Below are 20,339 nucleotides of genomic sequence, written 5' to 3'. Positions count from 1 at the left end.
ACCCTCCTACATACACAGTGCTACATCTTGTATTATACTCCAGAGCTGCACTCACTGTACATACATGACATTACTTATCCTGTACTGATCCTGAGTTACATCCTGTATTATACCCCAGAGCTGCACTCACTATTCTGCTGCTGGTGCAGTCACTATGTACATACATGACATTACTTATCCTGTACTGATCCTGAGTTACATCCTGTATTATACTCCAGAGCTGCACTCACTATTCTGCTGCTGGTGCAGTCACTGTGTACACACATGACATTACTTATCCTGTACTGATCCTGAGTTACATCCTGTATTATACCCCAGAGCTGCACTCACTATTCTACTGCTGGTGCAGTCACTGTGTACATACATGACATTACTTATCCTGTACTGATCCTGAGTTACATCCTGTATTATACTCCAGAGCTGCACTCACTATTCTGCTGCTGGAGCAGTCACTGTGTACACACATGACATTACTTATCCTGTACTGATCCTGAGTTACATCTTGTATTATACTCCAGAGCTGCACTCACTATTCTGCTGCTGGTGCAGTCACTGTGTACATACATGACATTACTTATCCTGTACTGATCCTGAGTTACATCCTGTATTATACTCCAGAGCTGCACTCACTATTCTGCTGCTAGTGCAGTCACTGTGTACATACATGACATTACTTATCCTGTACTGATCCTGAGTTACATCCTGTATTATACTCCAGAGCTGCACTCACTATTCTGCTGCTGGGGCAGTCACTGTGTACATACATGACATTACTTATCCTGTACTGATCCTGAGTTACATCCTGTATTATACTCCAGAGCTGCACTCACTATTCTGCTGCTAGTGCAGTCACTGTGTACATACAATCCAGAATATAAGGTCAGAAAAAAGCCTTTCTTGTCCCTGTGCTGGTAATGACGGTGTTTTCTCTTCTGCATCTTCCATGTCTGATCAGGCATGTTACCTTTGTCTCTATGGGTAATCTAGATGGTCCTAAACAATGGTAGCGGCGGTTGGGGGGGAGGAGGTTGGGGGTCTCTGTCCCATAAGTCTGTGCTCTGTCTTTTTATCTCGGTCACAGCTGTAGTATACGGCGTTACACTTTAATCCCAGTCAAACCTGTTAGAAATCTGGGCTCAGCTGGTGATCTCCTCCGTGATAATCCTATATCCATCACAGGCTGAGAGCATTACCTGATCACCTCAGTGAGCACCAGGGGGGCACAATATACAGCACCTTCTACTGTCACTATGAGGGTTGTCTCTAGCTGCCATGTATGTACACAGTGACTGCACCAGCAGAATAGTGAGTGCAGCTCTGGGGTATAATACAGGATATAACTCAGGATCAGTACAGGATAAGTAATGTCATGTATGTACAGTGACTGCACCAGCAGCAGAATAGTGAGTGCAGCTCTGGAGTATAATACAGGATGTAACTCAGGATCAGTACAGGATAAGTAATGTCATGTATGTGCACTGTGACTGCACCAGCAGCAGAATAGTGAGTGCAGCTCTGGAGTATAATACAGGATGTAACTCAGGATCAGTACAGGATAAGTAATGTCATGTATGTGCACAGTGACTGCACCAGCAGCAGAATAGTGAGTGCAGCTCTGGGGTATAATACAGGATGTAACTCAGGATCAGTACAGGATAAGTAATGTCATGTATGTACACAGTGACTGCACCAGCAGCAGAATAGTGAGTGCAGCTCTGGAGTATAATACAGGATGTAACTCAGGATCAGTACAGGATAAGTAATGTCATGTATGTACACAGTGACTGCACCAGCAGCAGAATAGTGAGTGCAGCTCTGGGGTATAATACAGGATGTAACTCAGGATCAGTACAGGATGAGTAATGTCATGTATGTACACAGTGACTGCACCAGCAGAATAGTGAGTGCAGCTCTGGGGTATAATACAGGATATAACTCAGGATCAGTACAGGATAAGTAATGTCATGTATGTACAGTGACTGCACCAGCAGCAGAATAGTGAGTGCAGCTCTGGAGTATAATACAGGATGTAACTCAGGATCAGTACAGGATAAGTAATGTCATGTATGTGCACTGTGACTGCACCAGCAGCAGAATAGTGAGTGCAGCTCTGGGGTATAATACAGGATGTAACTCAGGATCAGTACAGGATAAGTAATGTCATGTATGTACACAGTGACTGCACCAGCAGCAGAATAGTGAGTGCAGCTCTGGAGTATAATACAGGATGTAACTCAGGATCAGTACAGGATAAGTAATGTCATGTATGTACACAGTGACTGCACCAGCAGCAGAATAGTGAGTGCAGCTCTGGGGTATAATACAGGATGTAACTCAGGATCAGTACAGGATGAGTAATGTCATGTATGTACACAGTGACTGCACCAGCAGCAGAATAGTGAGTGCAGCTCTGGGGTATAATACAGGATGTAACTCAGGATCAGTACAGGATAAGTAATGTCATATATGTACACAGTGACTGAACCAGCAGCAGAATAGTGAGTGCAGCTCTGGAGTATAATACAGGATGTAACTCAGAATCAGTACAGGATAAGTAATGTCATGTATGTACACAGTGACTGCACAAGCAGCAGAATAGTGAGTGCAGCTCTGGAATATAATACAGGATGTAACTCCGGATCAGTACAGGATAAGTAATGTCATGTATGTACACAGTGACTGCACCAGTAGCAGAATAGTGAGTGCAGCTCTGAAGTATAATACAGGATGTAACTCAGGATCAGTACAGGATAAGTAATGTCATGTATGTACAGTGACTGCACCAGCAGCAGAATAGTGAGTGCAGCTCTGGAGTATAATACAGGATGTAACTCAGGATCAGTACAGGATAAGTAATGTCATGTATGTACAGTGACTGCACCAGCAGCAGAATAGTGAGTGCAGCTCTGGAGTATAATACAGGATGTAACTCAGGATCAGTACAGGATAAGTAATGTCATGTATGTACACAGTGACTGCACCAGTAGCAGAATAGTGAGTGCAGCTCTGAAGTATAATACAGGATGTAACTCAGGATCAGTACAGGATAAGTAATGTCATGTATGTACAGTGACTGCACCAGCAGCAGAATAGTGAGTGCAGCTCTGGAGTATAATACAGGATGTAACTCAGGATCAGTACAGGATAAGTAATGTCATGTATGTACAGTGACTGCACCAGCAGCAGAATAGTGAGTGCAGCTCTGGAGTATAATACAGGATGTAACTCAGGATCAGTACAGGATAAGTAATGTCATGTATGTACACAGTGACTGCACCAGTAGCAGAATAGTGAGTGCAGCTCTGAAGTATAATACAGGATGTAACTCAGGATCAGTACAGGATAAGTAATGTCATGTATGTACAGTGACTGCACCAGCAGCAGAATAGTGAGTGCAGCTCTGGGAGTATAATACAGGATGTAACTCAGGATCAGTACAGGATAAGTAATGTCATGTATGTACACAGTGACTGCACCAGTAGCAGAATAGTGAGTGCAGCTCTGAAGTATAATACAGGATGTAACTCAGGATCAGTACAGGATAAGTAATGTCATGTATGTACAGTGACTGCACCAGCAGCAGAATAGTGAGTGCAGCTCTGGAGTATAATACAGGATGTAACTCAGGGTCAGTACAGGATAAGTAATGTCATGTATGTACACAGTGACTGCACCAGCAGCAGAATAGTGAGTGCAGCTCTGGGGTATAATACAGGATATAACTCAGGATCAGTACAGGATAAGTAATGTCATGTATGTACACAGTGACTGCACCAGCAGCAGAATAGTGAGTGCAGCTCTGGAGTATAATACAGGATGTAACTCAGGATCAGTACAGGATAAGTAATGTCATGTATGTACACAGTGACTGCACCAGCAGCAGAATAGTGAGTGCAGCTCTGGGGTATAATACAGGATATAACTCAGGATCAGTACAGGATAAGTAATGTCATGTATATACACAGTGACTGCACCAGCAGCAGAATAGTGAGTGCAGCTCTGGAGTATTATATATAATTCATTCTTCACTTCATTCTTTTACAAATTTCTGGAAACCTCTATGTGAGCCTAGAGCAGTCAGTCCCTCTGTGGTCTCTTGTGGTGACGGTGATTACGATCAATCAGATACGGGGCTGATCATCCTGTGTATGAGGTGTAGGAGGTAAACACTGCACTAATCCTTAATTACTCGGCTGTAAAATAGGAGCGTATTAAATCATTACACTACACGGAGCGCTGCTCTGAGGAAACCGGAGATGAGCGGGAGCCCTGGGATCGATCACCATACAATCCCTGCTCATATTAATTAGCTTCATATGTTTATCATTGGTGTAAGGGGCGCAGGTAACCGCAGCGCTGAGATCAGGGGGGAGGCTATAACCATATTCTAGCTCATAGCTCAGCACTGGAGCTGTGTACACCGGACCCGTCTGTGCAGACTCTATTGGGTCCTGACAATCATAGGTCAGAGCAGAGAAAAATGGCCCAAGTTTTTAGGTTTCCCCTAATCACTGTATAGGGGTTTTCTGGACTTCTTGAAAACTCCTCTAACTAAAAGGCAAAAATTCCTACCGTTTTGTGTTCACAGCCCCTACCTAGAACCTGCTGTAGTCTGACCCTACAGTCACGTATTCCCTATATTTCCCTTAGCCGCCTCTTTCCATGAAATAATGACAACAGTAAAATCCGGAAGATACAATGGGGAATACAAGGGGAGGATCAGACTACACAGGGTTTGTTTGTAGTCTGTAACCTTGGAGACACATATGGTCTGCAGAGGAGCTGTATTAACACAATGATAGTGGACAGTTATTATCAAGACTATTTGCTACATGTACAGATGTATTTTTGCTTATACCTAAAGTCAAAAGTCACTAAAGTAAATCCCATAAGGGTCCCTGCACATAGTTCTCAAGGAAATTTCAGTGTTTAATTCCTGTGGACAGGAATCAGTTTTTGGTCATGTGATGTCACACAGGTGCACGGCTTGTTATATCCCTGGTCATGTGATGTCATACAGGTGCACGGCTCGTTATATCCCTGGTCATGTGATGTCATACAGGTGCACGGCTCGTTATATCCCTGTACATGTGATGTCACACAGGTGCACGGCTCGTTGTATCCCTGGTTATGTGATGTCACACAGGTGCAGGCTTGTTACATCCCTGGTCATGTGATGTCACACAGGTGCATGGCTCATTATATCCCTGGTCATGTGATGTCACACAGGTGCGCTGCTCGTTATATCCCTGGTCATGTGATGTCATACAGGTGCACGGCTCGTTGTATCCCTGGTCATGTGATGTCACACAGGTGCACGGCTCGTTATATCCCTGGTCATGTGATGTCATACAGGTGCACGGCTCGTTATATATCCCTGGTCATGTGATGTCATACAGGTGCACGGCTCGTTGTATCCCTGGTTATGTGATGTCACACAGGTGCACGGCTTGTTACATCCCTGGTCATGTGATGTCACACAGGTGCATGGCTCATTATATCCCTGGTCATGTGATGTCACACAGGTGCACGGCTCGTTATATCCCTGGTCATGTGATGTCATACAGGTGCACGGCTCGTTGTATCCCTGGTTATGTGATGTCACACAGGTGCACGGCTTGTTACATCCCTGGTCATGTGATGTCACACAGGTGCATGGCTCATTATATCCCTGGTCATGTGATGTCACACAGGTGCACGGCTCGTTATATCCCTGGTCATGTGATGTCATACAGGTGCACGGCTCGTTGTATCCCTGGTTATGTGATGTCACACAGGTGCACGGCTTGTTACATCCCTGGTCATGTGATGTCACACAGGTGCGCTGCTCGTTGTATCCCTGGTCGTGTGATGTCACACAGGTGCACGGCTCGTTATATCCCTGGTCGTGTGATGTCACACAGGTGCACGGCTCGTTATATCCCTGGTCATGTGATGTCACACAGGTGCACGGCTCGTTGTATCCCTGGTTATGTGATGTCACACAGGTGCACCGATCGCTTTATTAATGGTCATGTAATGTCACACAGGTGCACGGCTCATTATATCCCTTATCATGTAATGTCACACAAGTGCACAGCTCATTATATTCTTGTGTGACCAGGGATCTTTTTTTTTATCTGCAGGAAGGAAAGTGTATTGGGAAATTGTATAACTTTTCATAATAAAGACATTAGTAATTACTTGCTGAAAGAGGACAAGCCCTTTAAAGGAAATATACTAATTGTTTTTATGCATTATAAACTAAACATAACATGAGAATGCTGTAGCGACACGGATGCAGATACATATCTTGCTTAATCCCTGAGCTGAGTGGGTTTGCTCAAAAAATAAATTATAAAATTTAGGACCTTGGGAAAGCTGGGTGCAGACTGTCTTCCGTGCATAAACACATTACTTCCAGATACATGAAGCTGCCTGAACTGTCCAGGCATTACTAATCAACCTGAGCTGGATGACTCATACACAGCAGCAGGGGGATGGTGCAACGATTGATTACTTCTGCCTTTCAGAGACAACAGAGTGATTACAGCATTCTCTGGAGCAGTGCATAATTAGGGTAAGAGGAGAAGCGCTGGGGCAGCCACAGGAGCGACAGAGCCTCATTATCATAATTTTATAATTGTTTTTCCAGCAAAATCACTCAGCTCAGGGATTAAACAAGATATGTTTCTGCATCATTGTAGCTTCAGCATTCTCAAGGTATGTGTGGTTCATAATGCATCAAATCACATGGTAGATTTCCTATAAATAATCTTGCACGAACATACACACAGGGGGAGATTCATCAGCAATGTCTGAGAGCAGAGCTGTTCTAGTTGCCCAATGTCAACCAATCAGAGCTTCATTTTAATAAAATGAAAGCTGAGCTCTGATTGGTTGCCAGGAGCAGCTAGGACACTTTGTATAACTCTCCCCCATAGACACTATACAGCAGCGGGTTTACAACCTGTGGTTCTACATATAATGCACGACTACAACTCCCAGCATGCCCGGACAATGTGTGACAGCAACCCGGAAAGCCACCTGTTGGAGGTGACGGCTACCTACCAACCCCAAGGACCCCAGCATTACCTGCCAAAAGGAGATGTGGCTGTCTTTGTTGGAGTAAGTAGCGAGATATCGTCCATCGGGGGCGAAGGAGACGGCTGTGATTGGTCCTTTGTGGCCGTGAATATTCTGCAAAACAAATAACAGAGATACAAATACATGAAACAATGAAGAAAAGTTACAAAGACAAATAAAAAACCGTAAAGTGATAGAATTTCCCTGCCCGCGGCTTCTCGTGACTCTCGCTACTGCACGACATATGAAATAACGGAGGCGTTGGCGGTTTGCGGCACGGGCTGTCGGGGCGCGGGTTCTGCGGTGTGAACGCTCCACAAGTTTACGGCTTTGATTTGGAGTGTAAACAAGTCCAGCTGCACCCCCCCTCCGATCCCACCATTGTCCAAAGGTTTCTTAATCCGAGAGGCTCTTGATGTGTGATGAGGAGCGCGGCCTCGGCGCCCGGCGTCTTACACGGCTTCCTGAGCCGCTCTGCTACACCAAACGGCATAACTTATGGCCGCCGCTTTGATACAACTTTGCGACACGACATTCCATCTGTTTGAAGGGGAAGAAGCGGTTCCACTGGATAATCGTCTCATCAAATCCTCGACTGTGCGAACAAAGACCTCCCGCTACCACGAAGCTTTCATATCAGTGTGCCGGGAGATGTAGCAGAGCTCAGCGTGTTGCTAGCTACATTATATCACAATGACTGTGCTAGATGACACACTCCCCTCTACTACATCTTCCATATCAGTGCACTTAGATGTAGCAGAGCTCAGTGTGTATGAGCAGTATATCACAATTACTAAGTTAGATGACACATTCCCCTCTGCTACATCTTTCATATCAGAGCACTTAGATGTAGCAGAGCTCAGAGCACTTAGATGTAGCAGAGCTCAGAGCACTTAGATGTAGCAGGGCTGACTGTGTATGAGTGGTATATCACAATTACTGTGTTAAATGACAAATTCCCCTCTACTACATCGTTCACACCAGAGCATCAAGATGTAGCAGAGCTCAGTATGCTTGAGTAGTATATCAAAATTACTGTGCTAGATGACAAACTCCCCTCTGCTACATCTTCCATATCAGTGAACTTTCGGTCATGCATAGACGTAGCAGTGCTCAGTGTGTACAAGCAGTACAGGCAGTCCCCGGGTTACAAACAAGATAGGGTCTGTAGGTTTGTTCTTAAGTTGAATTTGTATGCAAGTCGGAACCGTATACTTTATCATTGTAACCCCAGACAGAACTTTTTTGGTCTCTGTGACAATTGGATTTTAAAAATGTTGGGTTGTCACAAGAACCAGGATTAACAATAAATCTTCATTACAGACGCCTGTGATATCTGTTATAGATGATTATTATAGTCTAGGACTAAAGTACAGTAAGTTACCAACATCCAGAGGTCCGTTTGTAACTAGGGGTCGTATGTAAGTCGAGTGTTCTTAAGTAGGGGACCGCCTGTATATCACAATTGCTAAGCTAGATGACACACTCCCCTCTACTACATCTTTCATATTAGAGCAGTCACATGTAGCAGAGCTAAGTGTGTATGCAGTTTATCACAATTACTGTGCTAGATGACAAACTCCCCCACTGCTACATCTTCCATATCACTGTATTTTTGGTCATGCATAGATGTAGCAGAGCTAAGTGTGTACAAGTGGTATATCACAATTACTAAGCTAGATGACACACTCCACCCTGCTACATCCTGCATAACAGAGCACTTAGATGTAGCAGAGATCCGTGTGTATGAGCAGTATATCACAATTGTTAAGCTAGATGACAAACTCCCCTCTGCTACATCTTCCTTATCAGTGCACTTTGGGCCACGCACAGATGTAGCATGCTCACTTAGCTCTTTCGCTTTACCTATATTCCTATGTAAAACTCCAAGTGATAATCTCAGCGGTGCTATATCTACATAGCGCCCCCTGAAGCCAGCAAGAATTTATAGCGGCGTAAGGACCATTTGCAGGTGTAGCAGAGGGGAGTTTTTCGCTTCACCTTTTACAGTCAGTATAGGATGGATCTATTGTACTAGGTTGAAGAATGCGTAACTGCTCATCCTGAGCCTTCTGATTCATGGATAAAATGCAATAACTACTGAGAACAAGGAAAGGGACTCTTAAAGGGGCCCTCCACTAATACATATTGCGCTGCTTTGAAGTCGTGCCGGCTTCTATTGATTTCTATGTAAACAGATTTGTCCCTACAGTTGGTTACATGAATGTGGTTAAAGGCAAAGCAGCACAGCGCCCCCCACAGTTATAACAGAGGAAATGATAATGCAAAGATGTTCCTTAGTTATCGTTACACGGCAGCAGAACTTACGATCCACATTAAAGGCGACAGAACGGGAAGTATAGTGGCCATAGCAGGGAATTACAGCTTCCAATCAAGTGACTAGAGCAGAGCTGCACTTCTCTGGCACCACCACTGTACAGGGATGGCGCTCTCTGCTTCCCGATGCAACCACTGTACAAGTAACAGATGATCAGAGTGCGGTTCTTGTCTTGGATCTCATATTGATGGTCTTAGTAGACCAGACATCCCCTTTAAGAGACTGAAAACTCTATTAAACCTGTTGTTGACCAATGGACAATCACTCCAGGGACAATACTTAACACCGACTGCAGGGAGGTAAGAGCACAGCAGTGTGAGGACCCACCCCTGATGCACTTGGAGAAACTACAACCCTAGAATATGAGTCCATATATCACAGTCCTGCTGCTACTCGCACACACACGTTGGAATGAATACACAGATATCCCGGGACAATACCAAACACTGGCTGCAGAGAGCACAGCAGTGTGAGGATCCACCCCGAAGCACTTGGAGAAACTACAATCCTGGAATATAAATCACAGTCCTGCTGCTACTAACAACACAAACATAGGTCTGATTACACATCTCTCTGAGGACAATACCGGACACTAACTACAGAGAGCACAGCAGTGTGAGGACACGGCCACCGGTGCACTTAGAGAAACTCCAATCCTGGAATATAAATCCATATATCACAGTCCTGCTGCTACTAACACACACACACAGGTATGAATACATAGATATCCAGGGACAATAACAAACACTGGCTGAAGAGAGCACAGCAGTTTGAGGACCAATTGGCCAATCAAACAATTTTACAGTGTTGCAATTTTCTTGTTGCAAACATTTGATGATAACCCTATGAGGACCCGCTGTGGAGATCATACCGTCTGGGACCCAGCTTTCCCAGAAACAGATAAAGGTAATAAAACACTTATGTAAGCCTAGAGCATCAGTGAGGATCTCTGCGCCGTATCTGTGGATTGTGCTTCCCTCCAGCCATGCAGGGCTCATGTCATTATTCAGCCTGGGCTCCCAATGACGTCTCAAAGTGACCTTGAGGCGCGGGGCTACAGCACATCTACCAGTGACACTCCGGGCACCGCCTGTCACTCAATATCTGTCTCTCATTTGTTACAAGCCCCCCCCCCATCACCTCATTACAAGCTCCAACTTCCAGGGCAAATAGCAAACAGCAGGGAAAACCTACACAGGATCTGGGGGCAGCTCCGGAGTATAATACAGGATAAGTAATGTCATGTATGTACACAGTGACTGCACCAGCAGCAGAATAGTGAGTGCAGCTCTGGAGTATAATACAGGATAAGTAATGTAATGTATGTACACAGTGACTGCACCAGCAGCAGATAGTGAGTGCAGCTCTGGAGTATAATACAGGATGTAACTCAGGATCAGTACAGGACAAGTAATGTCATGTATGTACACAGTGACTGCACCAGAAGCAGAATACTGAGTGCAGCTCTGGGGTATAATACAGGATGTAACTCAGGATCAGTACAGGATAAGTAATGTCATGTATGTACAGTGACTGCACCAGCAGCAGAATAGTGAGTGCAGCTCTGGAGTATAATACAGGATGTAACTCAGGATCAGTACAGGATAAGTAATGTCATGTATGTACACAGTCACTGCACCAGCACCAGAATAGTGAGTGCAGCTCTGGGGTATAATACAGGATGTAACTCAGGATCAGTACAGCATAAGTAATGTCATGTATGTACACAGTGACTGCACCAGCAGCAGAATAGTAAGTGCAGCTCTGGAGTATAACACAGGATGTAACTCAGGATCAGTACAGGATAAGTAATGTCATGTATGTACAGTGACTGCACCAGCAGCAGAATAGTGAGTGCAGCTCTGGGGTATAATACAGGATGTAGCTCAGGATCAGTACAGGATAAGTAATGTCATGTATGTACACAGTGACTGCACCAGCAGCAGAATAGTGAGTGCAGCTCTGGGGTATAATACAGGATGTAGCTCAGGATCAGTACAGGATAAGTAATGTCATGTATGTACACAGTGACTGCACCAGCAGCAGAATAGTGAGTACAGCTCTGGGGTATAATACAGGATGTAACTCAGGATCAGTACAGGATAAGTAATGTCATGTATGTACACAGTGACTGCACCAGCAGCAGAATAGTGAGTGCAGCTCTGGGGTATAATACAGGATGTAACTCAGGATCAGTACAGGATAAGTAATGTCATGTATATACACAGTGACTGCACCAGCACCAGAATAGTGAGTGCAGCTCTGGGGTATAATACAGGATGTAACTCAGGATCAGTACAGCATAAGTAATGTCATGTATGTACACAGTGACTGCACCAGCAGCAGAATAGTAAGTGCAGCTCTGGAGTATAACACAGGATGTAACTCAGGATCAGTACAGGATAAGTAATGTCATGTATGTACAGTGACTGCACCAGCAGCAGAATAGTAAGTGCAGCTCTGGGGTATAATACAGGATGTAACTCAGGATCAGTACAGGATAAGTAATGTCATGTATGTACACAGTGACTACACCAGCAGCAGAATAGTGAGTGCAGCTCTGGAGTATAATACAGGATGTAACTCAGGATCAGTACAGGATAAGTAATGTCATGTATGTACACAGTGACTGCACCAGCAGCAGAATAGTGAGTGCAGCTCTGGGGTATAATACAGGATGTAACTCAGGATCAGTACAGGATAAGTAATGTCATGTATGTACACAGTGACTGCACCAGCAGCAGAATAGTGAGTGCAGCTCTGGAGTATAATACAGGATGTAACTCAGGATCAGTAAAAGATTATTACTAGTAGTTTCTATTACATACATACATTATATTCTAAGCTGTACATCTTGAGAACTGTCCGGCACATTGTAACACTCCTGATAGGAAGCACGGATGATACCTCCTGTGAGTGAGGCGCTCGTCTCTGCTACCTCTGTGCTGGGAGCCTCACTATTGCTGGCAGCGATGGCTACAAGTCACAGTGACAGAGCGGCCCCAGGAGTCCTCACCAAGGAGCTAAATATCCCTGTTAGCGGGGTCCCAGCCCTGGGGGTCTCAGCTCTGGCCGAGGAGACAATGAAAATCATCAGAGTGGGATTATTTATTAATGACGCTGCAGCGGGCGCCAGATTAATCACAGTAACAATCCTCCGCTCCTCCAGCCTCTGCTGTTTGGCCCCAGGTTTCTTTTTGGGAAAAAGAGACAATGATGAATGGCCACCGATGCCACGGACATCGGGCATCACATGATCTCGGCTAAAAACAGAAGAGATGTAGCAGAGCTGAACTGGTCACTGATCTGTTTGGGACTGTAACTTTAATGAACTGTAAATTAAAGGGATTTTCCAGTCTAAGGCTACATTCACACTGCCGTATGGGGGGCGTATATATACGGCAGTGTGAATGTAGCCTTAATATGATAGTGAAGACCTATAATCGGGAGCAAATGTGTGGGGTCCGGGCACCTCTGGTACTAAAGCTCCGACCACAGTTTAGTGGCCATGTCAGGGCGCTGCAGTTCAAATGTGACAAATTCCTAATTACAGGGTAAAAACATACATAGGGAACCTGTCAGCAGTGAGGACCATGCAGAATGCAGATAGTGTTATGTATTGTCCATGGAGAGATGTGTAATCATTTGTGTGTGTGTGTTGTTTGTAGCAGCAGGACTGTGAAATATACATTATATATATACACTCACCGGCCACTTTATTAGGTACACCATGCTAGTAACGGGTTGGACCCCCTTTTGCCTTCAGAACTGCCTCAATTCTTCGTGGCATAGATACAACAAGGTGCTGGAAGCTCCTCAGAGATTTTGGTCCATATTGACATGATGGCATCACACAGTTGCCGCTGATTTGTCGGCTGCACATCCATGATGCGAATCTCCCGTTCCACCACATCCCAAAGATGCTCTATTGGATTGAGATCTGGTGACTGTGGAGGCCATTTGAGTACAGTGACCTCATTGTCATGTTCAAGAAACCAGTCTGAGATGATTCCAGCTTTATGACATGGCGCATTGTCCTGCTGAAAGTAGCCATCAGATGTTACAGGGTACATTGTGGTCATAAAGGGATGGACATGGTCAGCAACAATACTCAGGTAGGCTGTGGCGTTGTACCAAGGGGCCCAAAGACACCATGACACCACCACCACCAGCCTGAGCCGCTGATACAAGGCAGGATGGATCCATGACACCAGCACCACCAGCCTGACCCGCTGATACAAGGCAGGATGGATCCATGCTTTCATGTTGTTGACGCCAAATTCTGACCCTACCATCCGAATGTCGCAGCAGAAATCGAGACTCATCAGACCAGGCAACGTTTTTCCAATCTTCTACTGTCCAATTTCGATGAGCTTGTGCAAATTGTAGCCTCAGTTTCCTGTTCTTAGCTGAAAGGAGTGGCACCCGGTGTGGTCTTCTGCTGCTCTAGCCCATCTGCCTCAAAGTTGGACGTACTGTGCGTTCAGAGATGCTCTTCTGCCTACCTTGGTTGTAACGGGTGGCGATTTGAGTCACTGTTGCCTTTCTATCAGCTCGAACCAGTCTGCCCATTCTCCTCTGACCTCTGGCATCAACAAGGCATTTCCGCCCACAGAACTGCCGCTCACTGGATGTTTTTTCTTTTTCGGACCATTCTCTGTAAACCCTAGAGATGGTTGTGCGTGAAAATCCCAGTAGATCAGCAGTTTCTGAAATACTCAGACCAGCCCTTCTGGCACCAACAACCATGCCACGTTCAAAGGCCTCAAATCACCTTTCTTCCCCATACTGATGCACGGTTTGAACTGCAGGAGATTGTCTTGACCATGTCTACATGCCTAAATGCACTGAGTTGCCGCCATGTGATTGGCTGAATAGAAATTAAGTGTTAACGAGCAGTTGGACAGGTGTACCTAATAAAGTGGTCGGTGAGTGTATATATATATATTCCAGGATTGTAGCTCCACCGAGTGCATTGGAGCTGGATCCTCACACTGCTGTGCTTTGTACTCTCTGAAGACATTGTTAGGTATTGTCCCTTGAGAGATGGTTATACCATTTTGTGTGCTGTATGTGCACAGTGCACTCTCTGCACTGAACTATTCCAAATCCCCTCCCCTTATGTCTAAGTAACTGTTATAGTATTCAACCAGGAGACAGCTTAAGCAAAGTGGAGGAGCTGTGGATCAGTTCAAAGCAGAAACTGACAAGCACAGCAGTGTGAGGAAACCCCCTCCCGGTGCACATGGATCCAATTATGTATATGTGTGCAGATGTATCTCTGTGTATAATTATGTATATGTGTGCAGATGTATCTCTGTGTATAATCATGTATATGTGTGTAGATGTATCTCTGTGTATAATTATGTATATGTGTGCAGATGTATCTCTGTGTATAATCATGTATATGTGTGTAGATGTATCTCTGTGTATGATTATGTATATGTGTGTAGATGTATCTCTGTGTATAATTATGTATATATGTGTAGATGTATCTCTGTGTATGATTATGTATATGTGTGTAGATGTATCTCTTGTATACTTGTGTGTATATGTGTGTAGATGTATCTCTGTGTATAATCGTGTATATGTGTGCAGATGTATCTCTGTGTATAATCGTGTATATGTGTGCAGAAGTATCTCTGTGTATAATTATGTATATGTGTGTAGATGTATCTCTGTGTATAATTATGTATATGTGTGCAGATGTATCTCTGTGTATAATCGTGTATATGTGTGTAGATGTATCTCTGTGTATAATTATGTATATGTGTGCAGATGTATCTCTGTGTATAATCGTGTATATGTGTGTAGATGTATCTCTGTGTATATAATCATGTATATGTGTGTAGATGTATCTCTGTGTATAATCATGTATATGTGTGTAAATGTATCTCTGTGTATAATCATGTATATGTGTGTAGATGTATCTCTGTGTATAATTATGTATATGTGTGTAGATGTATCTCTGTGTATAATCCTGTATATGTGTGTAGATGTATCTCTGTGTATAATCATGTATATGTGTGTAGATGTATCTCTGTGTATATAATCGTGTATATGTGTGCAGATGTATCTCTGTGTATGATTATGTATATGTGTGTAGATGTATCTCTGTGTATAATCATGTATATGTGTGTAGATGTATCTCTGTGTATAATTATGTATATGTGTGTAGATGTATCTCTGTGTATAATCAGGTATATGTGTGTAGATGTATCTCTGTGTATGATTATGTATATGTGTGTAGATGTATCTCAGTGTATAATCATGTATATGTGTGTAGATGTATCTCTGTGTATAATTATGTATATGTGTGTAGATGTATCTCTGTGTATAATCATGTATATGTGTGTAGATGTATCTCTGTGTATAATCATGTATATGTGTGTAGATGTATCTCTGTGTATAATTATGTATATGTGTGTAGATGTATCTCTGTGTATAATCAGGTATATGTGTGTAGATGTATCTCTGTGTATAATCATGTATATGTGTGTAGATGTATCTCTGTGTATAATTATGTATATGTGTGTAGATGTATCTCTGTGTATAATCATGTATATGTGTGTAGATGTATCTCTGTGTATAATCATGTATATGTGTGTAGATGTATCTCAGTGTATAATCATGTATATGTGTGTAGATGTATCTCAGTGTATAATTATGTATATGTGTGTAGAAGTATCTCTGTGTATGATTATGTATATGTGTGTAGAAGTATCTCTGTGTATGATTATGTATATGTGTGTAGAAGTATCTCTGTGTATAATTATGTATATGTGTGTAGATGTATCTCTGTGTATGATTATGTATATGTGTGTAGATGTATCTCTGTGTATGATTATGTATATGTGTGTAGAAGTATCTCTGTGTATGATTATGTATATGTGTGTAGAAGTATCTCTGTGTATAATCATGTATATGTGTGTAGATGTATCTCTGTGTATAATCATGTATATGTGTGTAGATGTATCTCTGTGTATAATTATGTATATGTGTGTAGATGTATCTCTGTGTATAATCATGTATATGTGTGTAGATGTATCTCTGTGTATAATCATGTATATGTGTGTAGATGTATCTCAGTGTATAATCATGTATATGTGTGTAGATGTATCTCAGTGTATAATCATGTATATGTGTGTAGATGTATCTCAGTGTATAATTATGTATATGTGTGTAGAAGTATCTCTGTGTATGATTATGTATATGTGTGTAGAAGTATCTCTGTGTATGATTATGTATATGTGTGTAGAAGTATCTCTGTGTATAATTATGTATATGTGTGTAGATGTATCTCTGTGTATGATTATGTATATGTGTGTAGATGTATCTCTGTGTATGATTATGTATATGTGTGTAGAAGTATCTCTGTGTATGATTATGTATATGTGTGTAGAAGTATCTCTGTGTATGATTATGTATATGTGTGCAGATGTATCTCTGTGTATAATTATGTATATGTGTGTAGATGTATCTCTGTGTATGATTATGTATATGTGTGTAGATGTATCTCTGTGTATGATTATGTATATGTGTGTAGAAGTATCTCTGTGTATGATTATGTATATGTGTGTAGAAGTATCTCTGTGTATGATTATGTATATGTGTGTAGAAGTATCTCTGTGTATGATTATGTATATGTGTGTAGATGTATCTCTGTGTATAATTATGTATATGTGTGTAGATGTATCTCTGTGTATGATTATGTATATGTGTGTAGATGTATCTCTGTGTATGATTATGTATATGTGTGTAGATGTATCTCTGTGTATAATCATGTATATGTGTGTAGATGTATCTCTGTGTATAATCATGTATATGTGTGTAAATGTATCTCTGTGTATAATCATGTATATGTGTGTAAATGTATCTCTGTGTATAATCATGTATATGTGTGTAGATGTATCTCTGTGTATACTTGTGTGTATATGTGTGTAGATGTATCTCTGTGTATAATCATGTATATGTGTGTAAATGTATCTCAGTGTATAATCATGTATATGTGTGTAGATGTATCTCTGTGTATATAATAATGTATATGTGTGTAGATGTATCTCTGTGTATAATCATGTATATGTGTGTAGATGTATCTCTGTGTATATAATCATGTATATGTGTGTAGATGTATCTCAGTGTATACTTGTGTGTATATGTGTGTAGATGTATCTCTGTGTATACTTGTGTGTATATCTGTGTGTCCTCCCAGGCCTCTCCTCTCACCCCCTGCAGTCAGACATTGATCCTCTCTCCTGAGTCTCACGTCCATCCTGTTACAGTGGACGCTGCCTATAGAAGATCCATTTACATCTCCCCCATCAGGCCACGAGCCGGGGCCACGTTATTAATACGTTGTTAATACATGTCAGTGTCCTCTCCCATTCGCCATCATGAGATTTTTAATTTCTCCCGTCTTCGTGCCCTGCGGCCGCCTCCGGTGAGATGAGGACGTTTATTCGATAGCGTTCTGATCAATAGGAAGAGATATGAGTCAATATATCCGCACGTATAGATGAGCGGTGATGATGGCAGCTCCCACCACCCCCCCTGATATTAATAACCCCCTCATCATTTATGTATCAGAGGATCACCTCTGGAGAACAAAGATCAGAGGAGTCGATGGGAAGTGAATAGTCGCTGTCCGGGGTCCTGAAATGTCCAGAACATGAGGATCCGGCAAGAAAACCAAGTCCTGTACAAGGACCAGAGACCCTACAAAATAGGGAAGTCCTATAATTATAGGATGTGATCCTTTAACCCTTTAATGACCACTTTTATTCTTAGTATTACATCATACTTAGTATTACATTATATCAGGGGATCTCGGGGTGTGTGGAGCAGAAGGTTATTGGAGAAGCTGTGCCCGGGTCATCCAAGGTGACCTATAGTGGAGACCCTGATGTACATCTATCCGAGACATTGATGTCATATACACAGGTACCATGTATGTTGCGGCAGAGAATGAAGAGCAGGTTGGACATATGGGCCTCTCTAACTGCTATAGAGGGGGAACAGCTAATTTTAGAGGTAAGGCAGGAGTGGGAGGAATACCCCTTTAACATTTTGACCGTCACAGTCCCTTCTAATAAGGACACCTCAGGCCGTGTTCACACACTGCATTTGAAGTTCGATCGGGAACAAGGAGATAGAGGGGCAAACTATATGTTGGTGGGTCCCATCTTTACACCTAAGTGTTTTTATGAACTTGTATTGCCACAAGTACATGAAATGTTCTAATATAGAGTATTTGAGGTTTCAATTCCGCACCATTTTTAATATCTCTGTTTGCTGTCAGTGAATGAGAACCCTCCTACCTACGTTCAAAGGCAGTGACCCTGTACACAGCTAGTTCTGATCTCAGCTGAGAAGTGGAGACAATTGTATCCAGTATAGAAAATGCTTTGTGAGCATCCTGGACTCCAGACTGATGCATTGTAACAAACCAGCAGAGATCTGTGTAGCTTCTGCTGTTGTGTTTAGCTCACAGAGCATTATCTAAAAGGGATCCGACTGTCTCCACTTCTCAGCTAAGAGCAGGACTAGCTGTGTACAGGGTCACTGCCTCTGGATGGAGACACTTGTATCAAGTCTGGACAATGCTCTGTGAGCCAAACAGCCTGGACTCTAGTCAGATCCATTGCAACAAACCAGCAGAGATGTGTACAGCTGCTGATGTGTTTAGCTCACAGAGCATTGTGTAGACTGGATACAATTGTCTCCACTTCTCAGCTGAGAGCAGGACTAGCTATTGTGAGAAAGTGAGAGGTGTTGTGTGGGAAAACCGCTATCTGTCTTACAGGCAGATGAAATGCTGGTGGTAAAAGCCCTGGGTTTGTCTGCAGTAACCCAAGGGTTAATGCAGACATGATAAGCAGGAATAGTCTGTCTGGTCTATGCTGGCCTAGCTAACACAGACACATTGGTAATGTCCGTACTGGGCCTGCTTATTATGGAGTAGGGGTAGGCTGGTAGTGGGACTCCTACTCCACCCGGGCTTCGGTCCTGGGCTTTTGTATAGCCCATAGGTGCAGGTCACAGGCCTCGTTAGGGCCTGATTTAGTCTGCGGGCCAGAAGCAGTAGGAGAGGCCCTACCTGGAGAGCTGAAAGCGAGATTGCATTCTCACAGCAAAAGGTAACTGAGGGTCTCCTGTCTTGCTGCTGGCCAAGAGCGTGTGCCAGGCAGCCTGGTACCCGGATAGCTAGGGTCCTCAAAATGTATTAGACAGCGCCTAGCCGGGCAGGAATTACTTTTATAATGTTTTTGCATGTGCCTAAGCCAAGGCTGAATTTGTGTTCTGTTTTGCAAGTGTGAATAAACACTTAAGTTGGACTTTTAAACCTGCATGTGTCACTGCTTCCTGCACTGCTACCTGTCAACTACCAGAGCAATTCCCCACATATGGTGGAGGATGCGGGCATAGTGCAGTGAAGTATACACTAGTGCATGTCCTGGAAGTTGACAGCACTGAAGCTGCAAGCCACAGCCATGGAGGAGTTAATCAAGCAGCTTGTCCAGTCCAACGTGCAGCAGCAAGAGACAAACAGATTGCTGCTCCAGCAGATAACAGCCCTGACCGCTGCTCAGCAAAGGACTGTCCCAGCAATGACGGTGAAGGACGCCAGGAAAGAGGTCCGCAAAGCTATGACCAAGATGACCACCGAGGATGATGTGGAGGCCTATCTGACAGGCTTTGAGAGGGTGGCCACCCGAGAGAGGTTGCCACAGCAACACTGGGCAGAGGTGTTGGCCCCCTTCCTCGTCGCTGATCCCCAGCAGGCATACTACGACCTGAGCGAGGAGTATGCCCGGGACTACTCCAAGGTAAAGGCAGAGATCTTGGCCCGACTAGGAGTGGATCAGCATCTACGCGCTCAAAGAGTGAATAGCTGGAGATACCAGGAGGCGCTACCACCGAGGGGGCAGATGCACCA

At 43.5% G+C, this 20,339-nt stretch overlaps 1 protein-coding gene across 4 annotated transcripts in view; it reads right to left on the bottom strand.

Moving 5' to 3' along the window:
- The window catches only part of WDR7 (WD repeat domain 7), a 243,334-nt gene that overhangs the window by 9,796 nt on the left and 213,199 nt on the right, over window positions 1-20,339 (bottom strand). For all 4 annotated transcript variants that reach the window (XM_072133732.1, XM_072133739.1, XM_072133747.1 and 1 more), the window contains one exon: window positions 7,075-7,179. In XM_072133732.1, coding sequence (XP_071989833.1) covers window positions 7,075-7,179 — 105 coding nt within the window. The remainder of the gene's footprint in view (window positions 1-7,074; window positions 7,180-20,339) is intronic.

Source organism: Engystomops pustulosus, chromosome 1, assembly GCF_040894005.1.
Source record: "Engystomops pustulosus chromosome 1, aEngPut4.maternal, whole genome shotgun sequence".
Lineage (NCBI taxonomy): Eukaryota > Metazoa > Chordata > Amphibia > Anura > Leptodactylidae > Engystomops > Engystomops pustulosus.
The sequence above is the reverse complement of the archived record's forward strand: the minus strand, read 5'-3'. Positions and strand labels throughout refer to the sequence as shown.